A 27,399-nucleotide genomic window follows, 5' to 3' on the forward strand; every position below is an offset into this window, starting at 1 on the left:
ACACGAGACTGCTACGTAATTTTCTACAAAATCAAAAGGTAATGTTTGTAACATTTCCTTCTATTTCAAACTCTACATAAGACTGATTACGAGTAGACAAAAAAAAGTCTATAAAGGAAATTTTAAAAATACATAGTTTTATACAAACTAACCTAACTAAGCTACCTTGTTTAACTGATGCTTAGAGATGAGTAATGACCGAGGTCAACGACCGAAATCTGTTAGCGTTTAAAAAAAATTACCACAAACAGTTATTCAGTGTTTATTCGCGGATTATTGATTAGTTACATTTATTCGTCGACGCAGCGCAAAAAGAGGATTCAAATGTCTCGACTATGATGAATAAGAGAGATTATTCAAACACTATCTGAAATTTAAATTAATATGATATATGCATTTTAAACGCTTTATTTATTCAATGACTTGGTGACAGTAAGCTTTCCTGATCATTAAGTTCATGAACCGTATAACATGTAAACGTGAAGGTCTTCGAGAATTTAATAAATACTTGTTACTTTTAAGATGTTTTTGCAAAGATTTCTATTCTATTATAGAGCTTCTCACTATAGTTTTCTGCGAGAACGTGATAAAGTTAAGAAACCTCATTAAAGTTACTGGCCATTTTCATAAAAATATGTGACATTCAACATTTAAAAAACAATCAAGTCGACAACTGTTTGATTAATTTTAAATTACCAATTTGTTTTATCTTTAAATTTTTTTATAAATCTTTAAAATAGTAGGTGTAAAAAATATTGTCCAGTTAGAAATTTCGCGAGAATTTTAAAGCAGCAAAATTCCGCAGTGGCAAATAAATTAGCGATATTAATATGATTAATTGGCATTGTCTGCGCACGCGTCGGTATTTTTGGGTGCGTATCGAGAGACCGCAAGTCGCGTATTTGCATAACAATAATACGCCTATAATAAATTTGATTCGCTTTTACTGTAAACAAACTTTAAACAAATTAGCTACACGAAATTCATTTATTTTAATTGACGATAGATAGCACTTGGTTAAATAGGAAGGAAGCCATTTGCATTTTAAGAAATAATTTACCACACGTGTTTAAATCCCCTATGAATGCGATAGCCTTAAAAACTGACACTTTACTTATTTAGTTAACTGGTGGCTTAATATAATTTAATATATAAAAATGTAGATATAATTACCGTGAGATTTCTTTGATGTAACAATCTTATAAAAACAAAACAACGTATCTCTTAATCTCTTTGAAAAACTTGAGTTAATAAGTTTTTTTCACTGTTTCGACATAAGAAAAGTTCTTCTTGTTAAACAAAGTAGAACATACTGTATTTATATAACTTGAAACTTTTTGGTTTTTATTAATGGCGTTTGCAACTGTGCAGAATCATGGTAGCAATTACTTTACTTACGAACGTTATAACATAATTAATACAGACAATCCAGATTGCTATTCTGCTTAGAATAGAATAACTTCGGCGAAGCTTTTTCTTTCATTGTTAAATTATTCATTAACTACGTACTTACCGTAACAATATTTACATTCATGAAATAACTCATTATGCTACTTCTGTTGAGTTAATTCCGCGATCTTTTACAAAAGTAAGCACTTAATTAACAGCTGCTCGTTACTGATCATTGATAACGAATAATTGCCCCTCCATAGTGTTAATGACAGTTCTAATGAAAGCTTAGCGTCGCTGTCGGATTATAATCAATTAGAGCTGACGTAGGTTTTAGCTTCGTGCTCTTGATGGAAATCTAATTTAAAATATTCTGGAAATAAATTATTTTTTCTCCGCAATTTTACTCAAGTGATTATCAGGTTAAATAGCGTAAATAATGAATTGAAATCATTACATAAACATTAAAAGAACGAAAAATCCAATAGTTCATTACATAGTTATCATATTTTACATAAAGTAAACATAAGGCTTTTAATATTTACAATGATATGACTGTTCTATGATAGGATCTGAAATAATACAGTTTAAATAAAGAATAGATTAAAATAAAAACAAAAATTCAAATAGATAGCCCTGTCGTCTAAACTCCGACGTGTTTGGAGTATTTATAGTCAAGTTATATAAGGTTGGTTTCAAGATAAGCTATAACTGAAGGCAATCTGTGTGGATATAATAGAAATAAATCTCACACAATCGGAAACCGAACCCCATTAGTGGTTACTACGAGGTACAATGGTGGGTCGATCTGCCATTAAACAGGAACCGCATAATATTTAAGTGTACTCGTACACAAATCAACTGTAACAATAGAGGATCAATTGGACGCAGTATTTTATTATACTAGTATCATTTATATAGTAAACCTATTCATCATTATTAAAGGCTGTTTAGAATTTAAAGATGGAAGGAAAATGTTTATGTAGCACAATGGCAAATTAGCGCTAAAATAGTAGTGAGTTATTTTCATACTTATTTTCCGAATATTTTTCCTTCTTGTTTGTATTATTTTTATTTTTTTAAAGTTAGATGAAAAATTATGTAAAGATAAACTTCTATTTTTTTCTCACGAGATAAAGGATATAAAGGTTAAATTTGAAGTATATTATAATATATGTAAGTAAACATATATGATTATATAGCTTTCTCTTGTCTTTAAATGTTAATTCGTTTCCGATAACTACAGTTAATAAAGTTAATTATAAGCTTTACTCTCTTTACAAGGAAGTTGAAAGCCGTTCTTTCTTCCTGTGCGTACGAACACTAAACATTGACTTATAATGAAAGGAGATTTATAGTCTAATTGAACTGTATAAAAGTAAAGTATTAATTGTTGACATTACAGAACACTAATCTAGAAAATCATCTAAAGAGTAATAATATTAAAACTTTTTTTTATTATATAGTATTTTTTATGGTCAGTACCACTAAAGAATATGACGATCACTACCTAGCGTTCTTGTCGCTTAAAGATTCATTCTATTTATATTGTTTTATTACTCATTTTTATATTTTTAGAAGTATTTTTTAATTATTTAGTTTATATTAAATTTAATTTTAAGATATTCCTTCCAAGTAAGGTTGGCGACAGGCAGGCGACCGGCTGTAAAAAGTTAAGCCTTAAGTTTAACTTTAACTAAAACCTTGTACGCCAACACCACGTGAGTGGGATAAGGCCGGGAAGATGATGAGTATTTTTACGATCACATTTCTTCATCTCGAAATTGACTATTTCTGTCTCTCTAGTTGACATTATGTGTCAAAATAGTTGTATTACGGACTTGATTGACAGTGGTTATTTTGTAGCTATCATTATTGCTAAAACTACTTCTACAACTTAAATACTAAAACTAATCACTTTTCTATTTCAAAATATGTTTGTCTAGTACGATGTCCGTCCAGATAAGTTAACGGTAGTGCTAAATCTATGTCGAAATAGTTGATTTTATTAACATTTATTGAGCACAGGTCTATTGTGAGTCTGAACCGATGGTAACAGGACTGGGCACGCGACATGGGATTTAATGCTGTTGATACTTTGACGTGACGATCTACGAACACGACAACTGAACATGCAACGAGATATAACCCTGCAATGCTGTTTATTTGACGAAATACAGTACTTAATCGTGTCTTTGAGACATATCTAATAAACCATTGGAAAGCAAATGCAAAATTACATATTATTATCAATATTATACTACTAAAAATGAGACTACCAAATTTAATTAACGGAAAAATACTTATATACAAGTTTAAATCAACTTTATCTCAAATTTTTAATTCTAATATTAGTTCTAACTACTACTAAGATAACTAGTTTAATGTACAACAATCATCATCATCAACCTGCCCTTGTCCCTATGGAGGGTCGGCACAGTATGTACTACTCCTCCATACATCTCTATTATCATTACGCATATAATCTTTCACACAATCCATCCATACTTTCTTTGGTCTTCCTCTAACTTTATAGCCATTCACATTCAATCTCATTACTTTAATGTACAACAATATTTACAACAAATATGCAAACAGCAATGCCTTGCCAACGATCCTGTCATTCCTAAGACTAGCAGTTGAGAGCTGGATTAATATTTATCTGACTCATAATAATACATCATTCAAACACTCGTTGGGTAATTTGATTCTAGATGATAGTCCCTTTTATTAGACAGGCGATAGTGTCCGCAACTCATTACTGGTATCGCGATGCCTATGTTAGAACTTGTTTCTATTACTTATTGAATTGCTATTTAATCATTCTTAAAGATTATACAAAGGTAAAAAAAAAAAAACATTTACATAGTTTTTTTTAATTGCAGCTGATTTAAAATTAGGACGTGAAAAAGGTATAGCATATATTGATAATATATTTTAGCAAATCTTAGTTCTAATGGCGAAACACTCGTTTTAACATATACCTATTGTCTTAGTTTTTTTAAAGAGAACAAAAGATGTATGTTTGTACATACAGTGAAAATTTTCACAAAACGTGATAATAAAATAAAGCAAAAATAGATATAATATCTACGATGTAACGAACAAAGCGTAACATTGCACAATTTTCTTCGGCTTCCTTAATTCAAACGTGACTGAGAGCGATTCTAAAATCTTGTACTGGATGAAAAACTCAGAGTTATAATGCATTTTACTTCCACGAATTACTTGTTATTGTTTCGATTTATTGAACACGATACCTGATATTTTTTTTTATATTACAGTCGAACCTGGATAAGCGAGAGTGCAAGGGACCGCGACATCTTTATTACTTATGGAAGTTTCTGTCTTATCTGAGCTTCTCGCTTATGGAGGTCTTCCGTCGAGACACGATAATGTCTCCCCTTTTAGAAGTTTCTCGCTTATCCAATTCTCGGTTATCCAGGTTCGACTGTATCTCTTTTTACATCATGTTTAAAAAAATTATGAATCTTCCCTTTTAAATTTCTATTGGGAAAGGTTGGGATGGAGAGATTGGGTAGCGGAATCGACAGAGAAAAGATCGACACTTATTTTCTTATTATCATATATTTAGGTTATCAGCTCTCTTGTTTGTTACCATATTTCCGATATATAGTCAATTGCAAAAATACTATATACCTAACTAGGTAAGTATGTTAACTACATACTAAGTATTTTCAAACAAGTATTTTAATATCATATTAATATTAATTCGTAATATTAACATGTACTCAAATTTCCTAATCACACGTTAATACTATCTTCATCCGACTTGAAGTTGTTTTATGACTTTTTTTAATACTCTTCGATTGAGCTCTTTTATGCCTGATTATCATGATTTTACAATAAATATAACCGCATTTTCACTAAGGCATGACTATTAGATGTGTTAGTGTCGCATTTTATAGCTTTACAAGTATTTTATAGGTTATAAAAGCTATATTAGTTGTGCTATTAGAGTAACTAAACGGTTTAGTACAAAACATTATCATAATATAAGTCTGCAAGGCGCCTAAGCTTAGGAAATTATAAGGTTACTTCGAGGTATCATCGCTTTTTTTCCTATGTATAATTTTTATTAAAAATATACGATATAAAAAGAAAACTTACTTATGAGTAGTAAATTGTTCACCGTGTTACATTAATTTATTATAGTTCCGATTATTCAAATTGATTGAATTATCAAAAGTAAAAGCCGCTAAAGTCTTATATAAAACACGAACACTTCAATATCTCTGATTCAATGCAACAAAAGATTAAGCGTCAAGCAATAATTTCTATTTCCCGTTGATATAGAAGCGAATGTTTCCACCGACACCGGCTACGATTTACATATGACTACAACAAACTTTATTAGCTTGTTTTAGTATAACATTTACACGCACATTTACAAGCTATTATATCCTTAACCTGTATTAAAATAAAGGATATTTTCATTTGAAAATGTCTACCATGTTATTGGATGCAGTAAACAATTGGTGTCGATTGTACCTACATCTTAGTGAATTGAATTTATTTATCGCATATATCCGGGAACCCATAATTTTGTCTTTACATTCGCGGTAGCAATCTTTTATTTATTATACTTTTAAGTACATTACGTATTTTGTTTCGTGGAGGAAAGTGCTTACGTAAATATATAACTGCCACGACCAGATGTATGTTTTTTTTTATTCTTATAAGGTTGCAAGCGTGTAAACGGTCACCAGAATTCGCGATGCAATTGCAGATCTATCTACCTATAATCGACGGAGGAGGGGAAACACAGAAAGAAAATGTTTCCCCTACCTATGCATCCTCTCCTCCTTAAAATCCACTTCTCATAACTATCCTTTTCTTATAAGAATATAGTGGAAAGGCTAAGAGAACTAAAGTTAGGCCTTCGCACGCAGACTTATGAGACGAAACGCGGAATTACTTCCACTTCACGCCTTTCTTTTGATTGATACATTTAAAAGACGATTAAATTGCTGAAAATTATTTCGTATTATTTTCGATCATGACATAAAGTTTCCACTCCGTGACGTCATCGAAATCATTTTTTAAATGCATTTTCCCAATTTTTTACAAAAAAATCTGACTACATTGTTTTTTTTTTTCATTGTAAGCTCAACCGTTTATTCTTGGCGTCAAGAATAAAAAAGTGTAATTTAGAAAAACAGCACACACGATGTATGAGTTAACTATTCGAACCTGACTCTGCCTTAAGTGGATTCATAAATATTCCAGTACCAGTGTTCCCTTCATGATTAATATACTTGACGACGGGAGATACTTTTTTCCCTTGTTAAAAGATCGTTATAAATTCAGACTAAAATCAAGTTGACAAACTAGCTTGATCTATTATAAAACTTCTATCGATTTAACGCTGCTGGGAAAGTATTTACGAGGGTTTTTTAACTATATTGTGTTAAGTCTTACCGAATTTGCGAGATACTTACAATCATTCTTCGTCAATATTATTTAACATGCATGCAGCTTTGAGGTATTACATATTTCAAATGTTTGATCAAAGTTTACCACTAGAAAATAATCTGTGTAAATAAATCTACAAAGCGCTAGTTTCTAAATACGACTAATGTAAAATCAATTTATCATTTGAATAGTTAGAGAAAAATAACAGAATTATTCAATTAGTGTCATATAGTTACAACACTTAACTCGTGCTATTAAATGATAATAAATCAAATAGAGCGTCGGTGGCTCAGGGGTTAAGCACTTGACTTGCAATCTGCAGGTCCTGGGTTCGAATCCCGCCATGTACCAATGTGTTTTTCGATTTTCGATTTACTTACATATGTAAAAAAAAAATTATCCGAGGTTCTTACGGTGAAGGAAAACATCGTGATGCAACCTGCACATATCTGAGAAGAAATTCAATGATATGTGTGAAGTCAACCAACCCGCACTTGGCCAGCGTGGTTGACTATGGCCTAGTCACCCCTAAAATTGGGGTAGGCTCCGAGCCCCTCGGTGGGGACGTATAGTGAGCTGATGATGATGATGATGATGATGAAATCAAATGCCCATCGCTTTACTCTTCATACTTTTTTTAAAAGCAAGAAAAATAAAAATAAACGTACGTTCATGGCCAGTATTCAATAAAAAAAAGCATTTTAATCTTTTTGTATTTATTCCTTTACTATGTAGTGTTGACAATAGATTATAAAAACTGGGAGGTAATAAAACGGCTTAGTGCATCGTGTAATTAATCTGATATAGTAACCGCGACTAGACTCTATGAAAACTATTTTTATCGGTCTGATTAAGACAGTGTTGTTTTTCTAATATAAAAAGCAGAGAGCATGTCCGCTGCCAACAATTACTAATTCGCAATTTGTATAGTTTTCTTTTGCAAATTGCTTCTGTTTTAGAAAAAAATAAAATCCCACGACTATATTTATAATTACAATACCAGTTACATGTTATAATATAAAGTTATATATAGTATATAAAGTTTCGTTATATAAGTACTTCTTACTGAATCTTCTTTATTCAAGAATCGAAATGAAATATAATAAATAATAAGTACGCGTATCATTTTGTTATATGACAGAGAAGAAAAATATAATGTAGAGATATGAGAGAAAGAGATGTATTATCTTCTCTCTGTGTCTTTTTCTCCAATGTTTCTTATCCTTCACATAAGAAACTAAAATTTTGCCTGTGTTAGCGAAAATGAACAGTTCACTAAACAGCTATTGTTACCTTCAAATGTCATAATCTCACAAGGTTAGTAAACCGTGTAATAATTTTGTAGCATATCGAATTGTAATGGGTTTCGAAAGCGCCCTAAAGGTGTACAATTGATAATCATTACCTGAAATAATTTCACTTCAACGGATACCATTACAGAGGTACAGTTGTATGCAACAAGTATTAAGTAATAATAATTTTAATATTACTTTTTTGTAATATTAAGTATCATCAATATCTTTATTTATGAGTTAAATTATTGATAAAACTTTATACTTACTTTACCTAAAATAGTACCAATTTCATAACATAACTTGGGTATGTACAGCTCTTGAATTAAATAAATGAAAAAGACCGAAAAAGAAGAGATTATTTATTTATAAATAAGAGTAAATTTTAATTTTTGTCATTTTTGTAATTAATGTAATATTGTGATAAAAATATAAAGGTAATATATTTAATAGAAATATAAAGATAGTGCATGTAAGTGTACCAACCTATCGACTTATGCACGCCTCAAAGATCTCTAACTCCATTTCAAGAAAATCACGATCCTCTTTCCATCATAATCAATTTGAGATCTAAGTCTTTATTGTTTCAAATAAGTATGAAGTATAACTAACAATTCAACGTAGTACGAAGTTATATTTTATACTATAGAGTTATACATATAGAGTTAGCGTCTAGTAAAACATTTTCTAATCTTCACATCTACGTATGTTAATAGTTAATAACATTGGAGTGTCTGTTGGTAATATCGAAAAAAAAAAATTTGTACACATGATGTACTTGCGTAGCTTATAATGTGAAAACATCTTTCCTTAAGTCCGCGTTTATTCCTTTATAATCTCTGAAACCGCTGGCTCGATTTTGAAGAGAGTTTGACAAGATTTTGCGTCTCACGCGAACAATGTCACGACCAACGCCACGGTATAAAGTATCAAACATTATAATACACGTTCGTTTGTAAAAGACACTTACGTCATAATAGAATAAATAACAGAGGTCATCGGTCCAAAGATTTGCATATCAACAAATACTTGATACATTGACCCCAGTGAATGAGACAATCATTTTATTCGCCAAAAGTGACAAATTATCAAACGGCTACGAGTCATTATGTGACATTAATCATATCGGATTACTTATACACATTGAATAAAATCTTATGTGATGTTTCTTTATAAATTTGCACTACTATTTCTTGTTCTCGATATAGGTTTACATTTCACCGAAATAATTGTCTGATTGAGGATTTCGTAGTAGTATTTTCACAGATTTTTTTTTAAGTATTATAGATGTTCTCACTGTCCTCTATTAAATTTACCAGTTAATACAATGCTCTACCACTACATGTTTAAATTATAATTTCTTCGTTTAAAGCGTATTCATAATATTATGTATCGATTTTTTCTTGGTTTATTTGACTTATTAATAAAAACCACCTCTATAGCTTTGACAACTGAAACATTGATGGGTTAAAATAACAAAATGTTGTTGAAATATGCAATTATATTAAATAAACCACCTCATTTTATATTCACTTCACGTTTACATAAACGAATTAATTGCCTAGAATTAAAGCTTTGACTGTTTGATTTAAAAATATTTTTTGTATTTAAAATTGCAAAACTGATTGACGTTTGAGTTATAAAAGTTATCATTAAGATATTTATGTGTTTGCTTACGAGACAATTTAATAAACGACGATCATGATCAGCTATACGTTCACATTGAGGGGCTCTTATCCTACCCTAAGTTAGAGGTGATAAGCCATAGTCAACCACGCTAGCCCAATGCGGGTTTGTTGACTTCACACATATCTTTGAATTTCTTCGCAGATATGCAGATTGCTTCACGATGTTTTCCTTCTTTGTAATAACGCCAGATTAATGTACATATGTAAATTGAAAATCGTATTGTACGTTTTACATGGCAGGATTCGAACCCAGGACCTACATATTACAAATCAAGTGCTTAACCCCTGATTTAACGCAGTATATCGTATATACAAATTAGGGAGTAACAAACTGTTATAATACGTTTTATAGTAGCGTTTTCACAATTGAATACAGTAATAATCAAACATACTGCTTCATTGCCTCACTGATGAACAATAATATCTTTTCATATTTGTCTTTTGTTTTTCCAGTCTACTGATACCATCATATAGTGCAACATCATAAATTCCGTCTTATCTCACATCGATAAATGAAGCAAACAAAAACGTACAGTAGAGATCATAAAATATATCTACGTGGTAGACAGATCACCAATCAGGTGATGATATCTATAATATAATGCAAGTAACGCACGTTAGGATTTCTGTGATGGTTTTGACCTTATATAAATAAGATACAATCTCTAGCGTGTGTGTGACAGAATTATATAATTGTGTGTACTATAAAACTCGGTTTTACTTAAAACGATCATCTAAAACCTAACTTGTGTGTTCTATATTATAGTCGTATGAATTAATCAACATTACATCAATTTCACGGCGACAGCTGGTAGCCATCAACCCAATAAGGCGAAGTGAAGGTGCTTCACAGCACGAATGCTAGAAGCATCATTCAATCAATGGCATAGATTAAACATATTCAGAGATGGCAGTGAAATATAAATATATTGAACGAATTAAATCTTTAATTATTATCATATTTTACCTGTATATTACAGTAGCTTGAATCAGAATAAGTAAGCGATATCTAAAACATATCCTATTTAATAAAATTAGTTTTCTTTTATAATTTAGTACGCTAAAATTCATCATGAATTTCTAAACAATAAAAAATTACAATAAAACGTTAAATGTTTTCATTATTACATTTTTATGGTAAATTGTTTGAAATTGATTTAAGCATGCACTTTAAAGGCGAAATTAACAGGTACAACTTCGCCTCTGTCAGTACCTGGTCTGTGCGTGATCGGACGAGTTGCCGACACAATATAAATAGCGCGGTCAGCGACCGGCCTCTGTGCGGCCTTCACTTGCTGCAACTGTCACTGATTAGGGCTGCCCTTTGCCATAAATATTTTTTTGTTTTAAACTACAAAATTTCACTCTGTAAAATAAAAATTTAATCGTACACTTCGTTCCAAATGAACACTTTATAAAAAAAGTTACTGTTAAAAATTTAAAACCTAACCCAAAAATGTAGCTATGAATTTTTGCGTATCGCGAATTCGGGTTTATTAATTTGAGTGTAGGGATTAAATATTGGGACAGCCCTAGTCACAAGTACAGATAAAACAATTCGCTAGCAATTTGAAGTAAAAAACTCTCAATCTGAGACGTAATCGCGCTAATGTTTCCAAGAGAAATTATTAATACACCAGTGTTTCAAACATATCTCTATTTGGTTCTGGAACTTTATTTAAGTACAACGTAATGTGATAAAAAAACTTCGTCGAAAATTAAATTAAGTGCAAAGTAATTTCACAGAAGTCCCGAATAGGTAGGTTGTTCTGAAGGTACAGTATCCATGACTCTATTACTTATAAACGGAAGAAATCCATAACTGTAATTATTGCCATTCGTGACGTGTCAAAAGGGAAATGACGGAAGAAAATCAAGTGAGCCCTCTATTACTAATTAGGGATAACCTGTTACTGTGGCAACGTAAGTATGCCGCCTTTAGCCACAAGGATACGTAATTATGTTAATTGGCAGGTGTAAGCGACTCATCAAATCGACAGGATCGTCTTGTAAGTCTCTAGGAACGTAAGGCATTTGAAAAGAAAATAATCCTTACCAGTCGCAATTTAATGATGCCACGGTGGATTTGTAATACGCCAAGATACCGTAAACTGGATGTTCCTTTATTTTGAACAATTTCAACAATTTTATTTCACATGTGTATATGTTCTGTTTAATTTTTACGACAAATCTCAAAATTACAAGCTTGATTTAAAACGCTAGAAGTCGTAGTAATTATATCTGATGGTACCTCTTACTATTATCGCAAAAGAACTTATTTAAATTGACTAATCTAATTTAATAAAAATTGTCATTTTACTGCTGAATGTACTAAAAACCCCTTTCCACATAAAATACGAATGTATTAAATACAAACTATGTATATACTCGTAGTTACAAAATAACATCATAACGATCTAAAGACATGCATAAAAATTGCAAGCGTTTATCAACAGAAAAACAAGTTCAAACAACGTTTAAGAATCATTTGTAGCTTCTTTATAATGCTACCGACACATAGACAGATAATAAGGGAAGAGGTTCGTTGTTATACACAGTGTGAGTTAATGAGAGAAATTTTTCAAACTCGATCTGGGCTCTGCAACCGACTATTATGTATGCAAAGCCTGGAGCAATCCCTGACGTAACGTGGTAACCCTGTTCATAGAACTATTATTATAGTAGGCTTTCTGTGTTATTTCTTACTACGATATTTAGAAGCGAAAGTTCTATTGCTGATTTTTTTTTTGTAAATCGATTTTTTTTTACTTTGGGGTCATGTGTCATAGAAGTGTACTATAGTATGATTTTTTAAATAGTAATAGTTCGTAGTAAGTATATAAGCCCTTATATACTGTGTAGTCTAAATGTTAAGTTTAGCAATTTCTCCGAACTAATATCTTATTAATTAAGCATAACATCAAAAAGATAATAAACCATTTCTCAACACATAGTCAGTAAATACCCATATCCGTCCTATTGAAGTACAAATTTGCACGTTTTACACAAGCATTTAAAACTGAAGGAATTTTAATTGACATTTGATTCCTACAATTGGATACCGCAATCTAAGGAATCGCAACTTTGTAGGAACCGCTTTATTTCTTCAACAAAGTAACTCAATCGTGACCGCAGCTTACATTCATACCACCCAATTGTCAGCCAATGTTTATTCATTATGTACATACGCTACGAGCACACAATGACCCGTAGATTGTTATTTGGGGGTCTTGACCCCCAGTGTAACTTAATAAGGTATTAACTGTAATCCCTACTAAATATAGTTTAAATCAGAACTCATTGTTTGATAATAAATTAACAAATTTAATTCTTTTTTATTGGGGACTGGTAATTTGGGGGGTGAGTGAAGCTACTACATCGACCCCCTAATGCAAATACAACAATCAATTAATCATCATACATTCCTATTTTTTCCACGAAACATGTCTCATAATAAAGTAAGTGAAGTTAAACGAATGTCATTTATTTTTAAATGTGGTTGTATAAATGCAAATTAAATTGCTACCAAAGCAAACATAATTTGCAATGCATGAGATAAAAAAAATAGTTCAATATAAATAAATTGAAACACGTTGACACAATGATTTATAGTTAGTCAGCAGTTTATCGTGTAATAATTATTGAACAAATTTGCAACTGGAACAATAAAAAAAGAGACATTACAACAGATAATTGAGACATGAACGTATGATAAATCATTACATTACACAATGATGAAATAAATTTACTTTGACGGGTATTTTATTTACAAAAATGCATTATCAGTCTTTGAACATGAATTTTGGGAGTGGATTTTGATATCCCAGTGTTGTTTAGGGAGTTTGTGTTTAGTTATTCTGAAGATTGTAATATCCAACTCTCAACTGTTTCGCCACGTAAGAGACAGAGTCAAGTACAGGACATTAACCGTGAATCTCCACTATTCAGACAGGTACTTAAGGAGAAGATTCGACCTGATGACCTAACCTAGTTACATAACTGACTTTACATTTGTATTAGGACATCTTGTAGTCTTTGTTTGATCAAAGCAAATTAAAGAAGATGATAAAATGTATTTATAGAAATATATCAGTGGAATTCCACGATAATTTAGTAGGTACTTTTTCTCGTGTAAGTACACGATTGTTGCGATGTTCTTACCTGACAATTTGCTACAGGACTGGTCATAGCTACTTCGTCCTTTAAGTAATGTGACTGTTAAAAGGCTAATAAGTATGGTCGCTATGGAGATATAAGCCATAGCAACGCAACCGCAGTGGGAACGTGTTGTGACAAGTTTTTGTATGATACAAAAAATATTCTGCTCGTGTGACTTTTAACTCAAAGCGTGGCGAAGTAATTGCAGTAGATAATAACAGAAGTAGTAATTTACCCACCACCAGACATGGTATGCGATTTATAATTGGTCAAGTTCAGAGTTTATTGATTTTTATTCTTACACTTTATTTGTATGAGAGTACGTTCATAAAGACGTGTTTATTCACGAATATTTATGATACTTCATGAAGTACAAAAAAGTCCAAAAAACAATCTGATTAAGTACATCTTGGTATACAATAAAGTCGTATAATCTCAAAAAAAACTTAACAACGATCATAAATGGGCGGTAAAGTCGTATGTCAATATGTCAATTATACCATCGAAAAAGAAAATCAGCTGATTTAACGGGTACCTTATAAATCTTAGGCATTGTATTCGAATGCAACTGTAAGTTTTTTTTAATATACACATTTTATGCGGAATTTAACACTCTTTTTCCTAGTAAAGACTCAAATATATTTTAATATAAAAGAGGTTAAGTTGTATTCTCGGGAAAATCGAAAGCGTTGTGGACCAATTGGAAATAATCTGTGAGATTTTTGCGTTCTAAAAGATACTTTAACAGAATGCGTTCCGGAGGTCTAATTTTAGTCTTCAATACAAGGAGAGGATAGGAAGGGGGAAATAGATTTGACGGAGGAATCGCAAAGAAATGGGAAATATTGTCTTCTTGCGCGCACCACTTTTAAATAAAGTTAGGCAACGCAACTGCAACTGCGAATGTCTATGAGCAGTCGCTCTTGGCTATTTCGGCGTATTCAGGTGTCCGGTTACTCGCCTGACACATTATAACATAAGAAAAAAAACTTTATTTTACAGCGACAAAAAAGGCCTATATCGATAGGTATTTCCTGCCAGTTTTAAATCTAACATCATAAAATTAACTTACAATGATGTAAACAGCCATTTAAATGCACAAAATATTCCATCGGAACAGGTTGTCCAGTGAGAGCTATTTACAGATAGGTAAATGAACGTAAATGGATTCTTACTAATGAAAGTGATGACGTTTTTCATATTCGCCTACTGCGAAGAGGACGGAATTACAAAAAACAACGAGTTAAATGCATACAATGGTCACGAAGATGAAGCGTTTAACAAAAAAAGCGTAGAATCGTATTTCAAAAGATTCATCTGCGTACAAAAAAATACACTTAATGAAATAGTTAGCTTGCTTCATTTACATTTATTAAAGGTTATATTATTATGTTATTTAATTTATTTTATTGAAAAAATAAAACAACTTAAACATTTGAATACGTTTACGAAATTTCAAGCTTGAAAAAAAAAAGTCTTTTAAACCCGCAGTAAATTGCAAATACCAAGTACAAATGCATTATGGAACATAATTTCGGTGCGGCTTTTTTTTAGAATTTTACTACATATATATAAAATAGTCAGTCACTTTCTAGTTATTTGAGCAATTTGTAAGTGTTTTCACATACTTAATCTACATTAATCGACAATTACAACAGCAGTGATCATTTAACAGTTAAACTGTGAATTAAGTACTAACTTTGAACATACTTTATTGATAGATATTTATAAAATTGTAGTGTCTCTATGTTGATTCTCTATATTGAAAAAAAATGTGATCCGTCACGGGACGCCTGGCAGATGTGAAACATTGTGTGTGTACAAGTAATATGCATAAAAGGTAATATTATTAAAATTATTAAATATTATTTATATATATTATTTATATATATATATATATAAATTGTTTATTCTATGAATAAAAACTTAAATCTTCACAAGAAGTACATTTATTTTCTACAAATTTTCGTTATCTCTTGTCACGTCGTTGCTAGGGTGAAGTCGCGCTCATTCGTCGTTAACATACTCCCCCCCTTGAAACTTGTGGTTTCAAGAAGCTAATAGGAATCCTTTGTAGGCAGATAGCAGATCCTGTTCAGGGCTCTCTTGATGACGCCCTTGGATGTTGTTACATCACCGACTCGGCATATTCCGTCTGGTCCATTGTGCAGTGCGTGAATACGTCCCAGTATCCACTTCATCGGTGGTTGCTCGTCCTTCACCATCACCATGTCGCCAATCTTTATATCTGTTCTACTGTATTGTTTCCATTTGACCCTCTGCTGAAGCTCGGATAAGAATTCTCTGGACCACCTTGACCAGAAATGTTGTCTCAAGCGCTCCAGCTGCTGGTACCGATTAATAGACATCTTGGTTGTTATTGGAGATGGTAAAGACTTGTTGGGCTTGTTTCGCCCGAGTCTTATTTGTTGATCGCGTACGATCTCCCAAAACACGTCCGCTCCCAGTAGCACATCGATGTCGGAGGGACTAAAGAAGCTCGGGTCAGCTAGCTCGATGTTCGCTGGTAAGTTATCTATTTCTACACATGGTAGTCTTGTAGTTATTTGCGGTATAATATGACAAGGTACGTTTACATGGAAATTATTAATACGAGATTTAATTTGTAATGTACATTGCTGAGAAATAGTACTTATATTATTATAAATGCCAGATATTTTAATCGGATAGTTGGTTTCAGAGATGGATAAATTTATTTTCCTTTGCAGATTTTGTGAAATAAACGACGACTGGCTGCCATTATCTAAAAGCGCCTTAACAGAAAAATATTTATTCGAGATTGGGTCTAAAACGTCGACTTGCGCAGTACATAATAACACTGGGCCGGGCATCACGGCGGACAACGAAACTTCGGTATTATTATCGTCGCCGTGAACGCTGCCGGGTGAGTGAGGTAGTTCATTGTCTTTGCCTGGAGAATGAGATAGAACATTATCTTTAATTAATTTAGTATTACCTACCTCTTCCATATGCAACAACGTATTGTGTTTTATGTTACATAGACGACAGCATTGACGAAAACATCGAGAGGGACGATGGCCCGGTTGCAGACAGTTGGCGCAAAGATTAAGTCTGGCAACTTCACTCAACCGAGTTTCCACTCTCATGTTTCTAAACTGATCGCAATTATGTAATAAATGATTCCCTTTGCAAACAACACAAGATTTATTATTTGTGCGTTTATTGGTTATTACAAAGGATCTTGTTACTTTTGGATCATATCTATGAGAACCTTTTTCGTATTTAAAATTATCAGATTTGTTAAATTGTAGTGTTTCTAAAATATCAGCTCGATTACGAAGAAATATATAAAAATCGTCCAGGCAGGGAGAGTCCGGTAAAGAACTTCTATATTCCTCCCATTTACAACTAGTGACGCCATCTAGTTTGGTCGTCATCATAAAAATAATTAATGTATCCCAAGAATCGGTCGGTTCATTTAAAACATTAAGTGATCGTAAATTTTTGGTAAAATAATCAATCATATAACGCAATGATTGGTGAGATTCCTTAGTAAGAGGTTGAAAGGAAAATAATGATTTCAAGTGATTGTTCACTAACAGCCTAGTATTATCGTACCTATTACAAAGCATCCCCCATGCTAATTTATTATTTGCAGCCGTAAAAGCAATTGAGTTTATGACGACAATAGCGCCATCTCTTAGCGAGGAACGTAAATAGTGAAACTTATTAATCTCCGGAATTTGGTCATTTTCATTTACTAATGAATTAAACGTATCGCGAAATTCTAACCATTTTAATGAATTTCAATCAAAGTGAGGCAAATCTATAGTTGGCAATTTGATATTAAATGATTTGGAGTGTTTGGATGAATGTGAATTAACTACCAAATCATTTTCGCCATTATTATGAAAGTTATGAAACCCTTAAATCTATTTTTTCACTTGACAGATTAATGAACCAAAATTATCTTCCATAACATCCCTTTCATTTATCTGTTCTTCAGAATCAGAAGACAACATTTCGATCTGTTAGGTACAGGTAAGTATAACTTTTTATTTATAACAAAATGTTTGGTACAGGTAAGTATAACTTTGATTGTTAACATGTATTGCCGTCGCGGCTGTAAGATGCAGTCTGCTGGCACGGGTCCGGCGCCGGGGTGGGGTCGTGACGTCGCCGTGACGTCGCTCAAGATCCGCCAGGTAAGTACAATTCGTATGTGTAAGTGCACCTGTTGTTACTCGCGGTAACACGATCTTTCCTTGAATTTCATCAAATTGCGACATTAATGATTGGAACCGATCTAGTTTAAATTGAAGTTCATCAATTTGTATTTCAGTAATAGTTTTATAGTCATTCGTTTTGACATTATTAAAATGTTTGGTGAATATAGTAATTCTCGATTTTATGGTACTACGAGCACGGACCAGTGCCTTTAAGTCTTCGGCCATTGTTAAAATCAAGATAAATTAAAAATACGTACGAGCGAATAACGTGCTAAGTAAAGCGAAATAAACAAAGCCAAACCGCGCAGACTATTGCTAAAAGAGCAAAACGGCCAGTCAGCTGATCCCGATGCGGACACCGCGGTGGCGCGGTGATCGGTGACAGCGAGGCTCGGCGCACTCGGCTGACCGGCAGAACTACGGACAGCAGCACGCAGGATCTGGAGGCTGGTGCAGCGGCGGCAGCTGGAGTAGTCGGCATACACCGATATACTAACTGCGATTTACAAAGTATAATGTAGCTATGATTTCTTTAATAAGAACGCCACATACTTATTTTTTGGATGTATAGGCGTACATAAGTGCGCGAAATCAATTTTTATTTCGATTCTAAACGAAATTAAGCAAATGGAGGCAAATTAAACTGGAAAAAGTCAAATTAGAATTTACGTTTTTAACTAAAATTGTTACTTCCTTTGTCGTTTGTCAAAGTCCAATGCAGCAATCCTTCATCGTAATAACTGTTCTTAATGATTTGTTCTTGACGTCCATCCACGTGAAGCCTGGCGTAGGGAAACGGTCTACTTCCACAACGGGAGTCTTCTCGAGTTCGGGGGGAGTTCTCCAACGTCCCCAGGTAGCGTCGGTTCGTTGCCGTGATGTATATTCTTCGACGATTATTTTAATAAATAATCGGACCTTTACATCACGTCGGCAGGGTCACCAATGTTTATTCTATGAATAAAAACTTAAATCTTCACAAGAAGTACATTTATTTTCTACAAATTTTCGTTATCTCTTGTCACGTCGTTGCTATGGTGAAGTCGCGCTCATTCGTCGTTAACAATATTCTAAAACACGATATTGAAGTTTTTCTAGTAGCTTAATATATATGCAAAGCAACGATTTAAAATGTTCGAGGTTCCGATCAGTTCAATTATCGGGATTACATGCTGAACCTTTGTGGTTCCTTCATCCTGTGGAAAGTCCCCGGAGACAAGGACGGAAAGCATCATATTATGGTGGATTCAGGCCGGGTTCGGTATATATGTATACCACCTTAGTATAGCTTGGCGACCCGTCGCCACGGCAAGCGTCGCCAACTCAACGATTCGGTTTACAAGTGATCCTATAGATGTTTCACATCAAAAACATGTTTCGCACACATGATGGTAGCGAAAAACCGATGTTTTTCATTTTTATTTGTCTCTCCGAAAGGCGTCGTTTGTTCCGGGTAACCTCTGGAACGGCTATTCAGTTTGACGGGAATTTAACATTAAGGTAGCTGATCTACGCAGGAATAATATAGAGAATGTTTTTTTTTTTTGCGCTGACGAAATCGCGTGCGTCCTCAAGTTCCAAATGAGTTCAATACCCTACGAACAGATATAGCTCTTACAGGGCGCATTACTCTTCGGTCATATTGCATAAGACTGCAGTCGCCGCGTGAATGAAATTACAGAGATGATTCAGCTAATTCAAGTAATGAGCCCTCACACCATTACAACATAATTTTAATCTTAACCTATAATTTAATAGAGATTTCTTAATGTTATAATAAGATTATGACATCTATCCATTGTTACTTGACGCGTGTTTGATAACAAGTTTTGTATCAGTTCAATCTAATTTACTGTGATTCAATCTTGACCATTAGATCGGAATTTATTTTGTTTATAAACAAGATTGCTTCTTGAATATTATATTTTTTTATTAAAATTAAATTTAAAATATGTATCAAAACGTTTAGAAATAGCAACTAATAATGCGGATATTAAAAATAGCTAATTTTAGAAGTACACTTTCTTAAAAAAATTACAACATAACTCACGCCGGTAACCCAGAGGTGTAGGCAGAGACCACGGACCTCCATTTGGCGCGGTCCTGACAATAAATAATAAAAAATAAATGGTTGGTTAAATTTTACTTTTCAAAAATATATAATGCTTTCTAATTCAATTAAATAATGTATTTACTAAAAATCACTTTCTTTTAAAGTGACTTCGATTTTTAACAGTATTTGTTGTATGTAACACATTCCAGTGAAAGCGAAAAGCGACTGACAAAAATAATAAAAAGAGTGCGTAACTGATTTGACAAAAAATGACAAAGGTGTCGATCTATGTTGAGCCATCGGGCTTTATTGACCGCTCAGGGTTGCCATTTAACATTAGAAATTCATTTAAAATCATACGTGTGTTTGAAAAAAATCTTTAGAACTCGTGATCATGGGTCCTAAATTTGTATATTTGGACGTAAGTTGGTGGTAAGATTTTTGCAGTTTCGTTCAACGATCTGAGTGAATTTTCCACTGATGTAAGTAGTACTTCTAATACTTTTTTCTCTAATAGTATTTAATATTACATTAAAACTAAACTCAACTAATTGGTAACTTAATCTTGTTTATTTATAATTCGAAAGTCGATGGAAAAATAAAGTAAAATTTAAACGTTGTCACAACCGCAGTCCAAGTGAAGGCGACAACCGTGACAATTAAGTTAGGTTTTTTCAACCGCTTTGTACATTCAACAATATATCGTACTAGTTTTTTGTAGAGATGAAAGTGGTTGAAAAACGATCATTATGTTGTCGAGCTTTTGTATCGCTTATTATTGGATCTATTGGTACAACTTTGTAGGTCTCCTCATACTAATATAGTAGATTTAATAAACACCAATGTGAATGTAATTACATTTCTCAATTACACTACACTAGATACTTCTTACACCAGTTAAGTGCTTAATTAAGAGTACATGTTGTGGAACGCCTACAAGGTTAGTAGGGAAATTAAATGTTTCTTTTTTTTATCTGTTTTGTTTCTTTTTTTCTTAGCGAAACTAACTGAAGAGAAAGTATTCTGTACATGTTTGTAATCATATGATTGTACTATAATGATAAAATAATTATAAACCGACTAAACAATATATGCTACTTGTAATGTGAACAGTAGTCATGACAGATGACATGCCAAATAATTTGTATCAGTTGAAAATAAAATACTGGTATTATACGATTCAAACTTTATCTTAGCTCCCGGTTAACTTGCGGCACGGGTAGGGTAACTTCGGGTGAAGGAAAGTGAGCACAGGGGTATGCCCCTGGACTCAAATTATGCGCATCGTTTCTAAATGGTGAGCAGATGGCCCTATATAAATTACATTAACTTCTACATTTTACACCATTACATGTATAATGTAAATCATAGATTACACATTTCACAATACCCAAGCTTCCGCCTTCGATATTCACTTCGTGCACTACACCGCCCGAACATAACACTGAGATGGGCCGAACATGCATGACATTCGCACCTTCCCTATTGTGACGTCACAATCTGATTTATACCACCACCACTCGGTGCGGTATACCAACACTACACACAACAGTAACTCGTATCGAATCGGTTCAAGCAAAGGTCACGCTTGTAAATATTATCTGTAAATATCTAGGCAATGTTATGTGTCGAGTAAGTGTTCCTTAGATTAAAATAAATAACTACTATGATTTCGGAACTTAAACCACGACTGAATCAAGATGATGCGGGATCCAGAAAGGTGGAAATTCTAAATGTAGGAGGCCAAAGAACACGATAAACTGTAGCATCAATTTAGTTAATTTAATATTTGAGAATAATAGAAGACGAAAGACCATTGTATTTCAGACATTAAATAAATGTAAACGCTTAAAATGATGAAATGAATTTTAGCGACTTTAAGGGAAGTATAAAACGTCTTAATCTTAAACCTAGCGCTGGAATGCCATATAATTGTTATTATTAATCGAATTTCCTGTTGTTGAAGACTAATTTTATGTGCATTTTACAAACCGACGCTTGTGCTTTCAGTTAGGTCGTTAACTAGCGATTTATTTTATTACAAGTTTAACTGTTAGACGAGTATATTTACTATTATATAATAAAGCACTATAGCCCAGCGAAGTGCTATAACGGGACTGTTATATGTTTTATAACTTGTTGAGAATAACATAATCGAAAATATTTGAAAACAACACGTCTTTAATATAATAGATGCCGATTTATCCAGTCGTATGTTTATAGCTTTTCTTCCACTATTGTAAACTTAGTATAGAAATAGCACTATCATTTTATTGTATTGTATTGAGACACAGTAGAAGGCTTTAATTTCTGAACGTACGTCGTACGTTTTTTAAAAATTAGTCAAACAAGTTTTCTTTTACAATTTTTTAACAACTATACAAACGTGTTACCATCTATTCAAATAATAACACTAATATCTTTTCACTTACTTCACTTGATCAATTGTATTGCTTTTATACATTTCGTCAATCAAAAGAAGTAAAATATATTCAGCATATATAGACAAGTAAAAAAAGTGCATTGTATTTAAGCACTGTTAATGAATGCACAGCATAAGTCATTGTACAGTATCTGGCACATTTTACCTCTTACAAGACGTTTGACTTATAAGACGTTTTACTCTTTATCACTTAATGAAATCGTAAGGAGGAACTTTTACAAAATGTAAATTATAAAAAATGTGAGTTCATAGGAATAAAAAGTTACAGTATAGAAACTTTGCTACCGTTGTACTATTGATAGAGATCAGCAAAGTCTTTAAGATGTGGCAGCATGAGTTAATGGTACAGATAGACAGTAACAAAGATATGAGCGTAGTTGCAAATAGCCGTTGATGCTTCCACTTTGCGTATCGTAATTATCGCATCAGCAATTACAACGGTCGGACTTTCGCGACACCATAGAGATATAAAAGATTGCTAGAAAAGATTTATTATAATTGGTAGATTAACTATTATTTTATTACCTAATCATTTAGCAGAAAAAAATTGTATAAAACATTTTAGGTGGATTCGTAATATTTTAAAATATGAAATACCACTACCACTTTAAGAATGTGCATATCAGAGGAAGTTTGAAAGTAGCGCCAGTTATCGAGAAATTGAGGAGCAGAAGGTTAGCGTGGTTTGGACATGTTATGCGGAGGGATGATAATCATATAAACAAAAAAGTAATGAGATTGAATGTGGATGGCTATAAAGGTAGAGGAAGACCAAAGAAAGTATGGATGGATTGTGTGAAAGAGGATATGCGTAAGAAGGGGGTAAATTCAGATATGACGGCTGATAGAGATGTATGGAGGAGTAGTACATACTGTGCCGACCCTCCATAGGGATAAGGGCAGGTTGATGATGATGAAATACCACTACTATATTCAGAACCCGCACTGAAATAACTTGCTTGTCCAACTTCTCCATTTAGAGTCCTCTAATGCTTTCTTAAGCAGTTGCTTAGTTTTTTTTCTCTTAATTTAAACTCTTACTTATATTAAATAAACTGATTACAACAATAATTTTCCTTATTATTTTGCTTATTGTAATCACATTACTGGTTAAACATATTTGCATATAAGTGAAGGCAAAACCGCAGGCGAAAGGTAGTTATTTATAGAATTCAACCGAAATTCCTGACGACGAAGTGGAGCGTGCAAGTGCAAAATGCATGCGTTTGTGTTAACATAAGCCGTTACTTCGTACCCACAATAAATACCTCGAAATGGACACTGTGCTAACATAATGAAGCCTTGGCACTTCTGACCGAGTTTGAAGACAACTTGCGTATTTGCCTTAATTAAAAGGTAGCCAAAAGAAAATTTATTGATGGTGGTGAAATAATGGGGAAGATCTTTCATAATAATCTATAATTTTAGTAGAAGCAGTGTATTAAGTAGTTTCAATTGTCAATCTCAGTAATATTATAAATTCGAATGTTGAAGGTATTTCCAGAATGACTGATCAGATTTCGCTGAAATTTTCCATAAATGTAGATCATAGTTTAGAAGAACTACATATGTGGCAAAAGCCAGTATAGCGTAGTTTAATAATGCGTTTTAAAATTATGTTTAACATCCTAGCATATTACTATTTGGGTCACCGTTGTAAACCGTAGGTGTTCAATAGACGAACCAACTGGAATAGGTCATAACCATTTACTGAAGACATAATCCCGGTTTAAGCTGGGTTTAAAGTTCTGTATACTTGAAGTACCTTATCTTGTGTAGCTTTGGCATTTTGCGAAGGGCACGTCCGTACCGTTGCCGACCGGACAATGCAAGTCAGATAAGCTACGGGTTTAATGTTTTACTTTATCTATGATGGTGTTACCAGATATAAACATTTGTTAAACAAAATGCTTGTTTATTTAAAAGTAAAATTTTCTAGTGACAATAAATATTATATGATACTAGCTTTTTCTCCGTTAAAATTTATGTCCACAATAACAGATCAGTGCTTACATAGAATTTAGATTTTTAAATCTTAGCACATCTTACTAATATTATAAATGGGAAAGTTCGATGAATGGATCTTAGAAGGTAAATATGGCACAGATGTAGAACATAGTCTGGAAGAACACATAGGCTACTTATTAAGTTTTTTATTAATTCCGTGCCGACGGAGTTGCGGGCGACAGCTAGTATAAGCTATAAACCAAAGAGGTTCTACTTAATAATAGGACGTAAACAATGACACTGGCAACTTGTTCTAATCCTTAACGGTACAAAGGAAGATTCAAATTCAAAATTTACATGTAGCTGTAACTTGTCTCTTCGTGGTGGGTACATAACAAATATGGTAGCTGATTTATTATTATCCCATTACGTTGGAGTCAGGTAAATCTGATCAGGTTCTGGAACGGCAGCAGTCTCAAGAGGCAGGATTGTGTACTAACAATGTAAATTTCCTGCTGCCACGATCAAGTGATGCAAAACATTATTGAAAGAAATAATACTTTTATATACAATGATATCTTTACATTAGTTAATTATGTGACAATTATCTTTCGGGTGTGTTGTAGTTGAAAAAAAATTCTAATCTTGTCTATTTTCAAATCTCTTCTCGATCTTTATTGCCGCTTACTTTAAATCTTCTTTATTTACAGTTGCCTAAATCATAACATAAAGTTCATCAATCATATTAAAATAGTCATAATTATCTTGCTATGGTCTAGTTGACGTTATCTTGTATAAGCTTCCGCATCGGTCGGAGAAATTAAAACGAACCTTGTCCACAATTTACTTTTGATTTATAGTTAATTTATTCATACTCTATTAGTTATTATAACTAAACGAGCAACAATTAATGATACAGTACGAAAATAAACTTAGTTAAACTTTTGACTTTTAAACGACAGGACCTGTCAAGGGTCTTCCCCTCTGTCATATTCTAATAAAGTGTGTGAATATTTGCGTCAGTAGGCGTTCATGAAGATGTAAGTGTCAGTATGATACACACACACACACACACACACACACACACATGAGGTATTTTTATCTTTATCTTTACCCCGCGAATCGTGGCAGAATTAATTTAGTACAAGGGCTGTGTTTAGTCCGTTTCTATATGGTCAAAGAGTTAAACTATCGGGTATCTGTCATCATGTCTTAAAATAAACTGTTCCATTTCCTTACGCACTTAAACAAGGACTTCACGATTCGTTTAATGTTTATTTTATTGTCGTCAACGATAATTATGCATAAACGTTTAACGTTTATGTGACCAGATTGGTTGTGAACAAATGTACTGAGAAATAACTCGAAGATGTGTTTAATTACGTTCCGTATTCATATTAAATCTTTCTTATTTAATATCTTTTAACATTATCGTTAACAAAATTTATTATATAAAAATTATACATGGGTAAAATATCACGAAACCCACTGATTTTGATAGTTATCTCTGCTTAACAAAGTTGATTTGACTAGTTAGCAGATAACCGATATCAGGTAATACAAATTGAAATATGAAAAAGACATGTACCAGAATTTCGTCAAAAGATTTAATATTAAATGACAAGTCTATTCAAATCGTAACTAGTAATCCTTTTAGAATATAACTGTACAGAACTTAGATGCAATATCAAAACAATGATTCCTCTTTCTAAATGTAAAACATCTGATTGACTTTACTGGGCCAAGAGACATCTTATAAATGTAAATTTCGCCTACAACGGTATCCAGTGCTCGTCTGGTTAACAAATTTGATTTAATACGAATTTATTTTACATTGATCGCATCGAACTTTCCAGAAAGTACGGTTCATAAGCAAAATAAGCGAAGCGAATATGGTTCGTACTTATACTGAATCGTATATAGTAACTTTATAGTGGTTCAAGCTTAGCTACGAGCATATGTATGCAGATAGGTACCAGATGGTTCACTGAGCGTATAGAAAACTATGCTTCCCGCCGATATCCAAACGCTGGTGCAAAATTTCGAGCTGCTATAAATTTCGAATGAAACTATTCATAAAATAAATTTGTTTCTATAAAATAAAATTATTTATTGTTTTATCATTGGAAATATTATCGCTGTTTTTTTACTATCATTATATTAAGTCTTCTCTTAATAAACTTTTGATAAACATACGTAATCATAAAGTAGAAGTATTTATTTAAATAACTACTTTTATTGGATGTTATCAAAATAACAAACTAGATAAAATTAACACTAAGAATACGGTTAACATAATCGTGAAGTTAAGATAGATTTAGTATCTTTTGATATGTAAATTTAAATTCTTAGCTGCGCATTCGTTGGCAACGGAAAGGTTCATCCGGGAAGTCATTACAATTTTCACACAATAGTAACTTGCCAGCGAAGCCTTTAACTTGTATCACACTGCTAACTTAGCTGGATAATGGTTTCTTGTAAAGTAGATTGTCTTCAAGTTATTCATATATTTTTGAAGTGTTGTGTTAAGTTTTATAACTTTAGGGCATTATAGTAAAGTAATATTAAAACAACGACTCAACAATTAAAAAGAATATGACAGCGTATATGACTATTGTATTCAAGGAAATAAGGTTTTATTTAATCTGAAATACGATTTATTATTTCCTTCAATTTCCATCAAATAAGTATGCATGACTAACATGTACACAAAGAAAATACAACTAGTTACTATTAATACAAATTAACAATTCTTTATTTCTTTTAAATACATGATTTTTCT

At 32.7% G+C, this 27,399-nt stretch overlaps 1 protein-coding gene across 1 annotated transcript; it reads right to left on the reverse strand.

Annotated features, from left to right (window-relative positions):
- Positions 1-16,020: 16,020 nt before the first annotated feature.
- On the reverse strand, positions 16,021-17,742 carry LOC123721317 (the record flags this gene model as incomplete). Its single annotated transcript, XM_045679777.1, has 1 exon — positions 16,021-17,742. A coding segment is annotated over one exon (1,722 nt), but the record flags the coding sequence as incomplete, so codon positions are not given.
- Positions 17,743-27,399: the final 9,657 nt, after the last annotated feature.

The sequence above is a fragment of the Papilio machaon genome, chromosome 10 (genome assembly GCF_912999745.1).
Source record: "Papilio machaon chromosome 10, ilPapMach1.1, whole genome shotgun sequence".
NCBI classification, from domain to species: Eukaryota; Metazoa; Arthropoda; class Insecta; order Lepidoptera; family Papilionidae; genus Papilio; species Papilio machaon.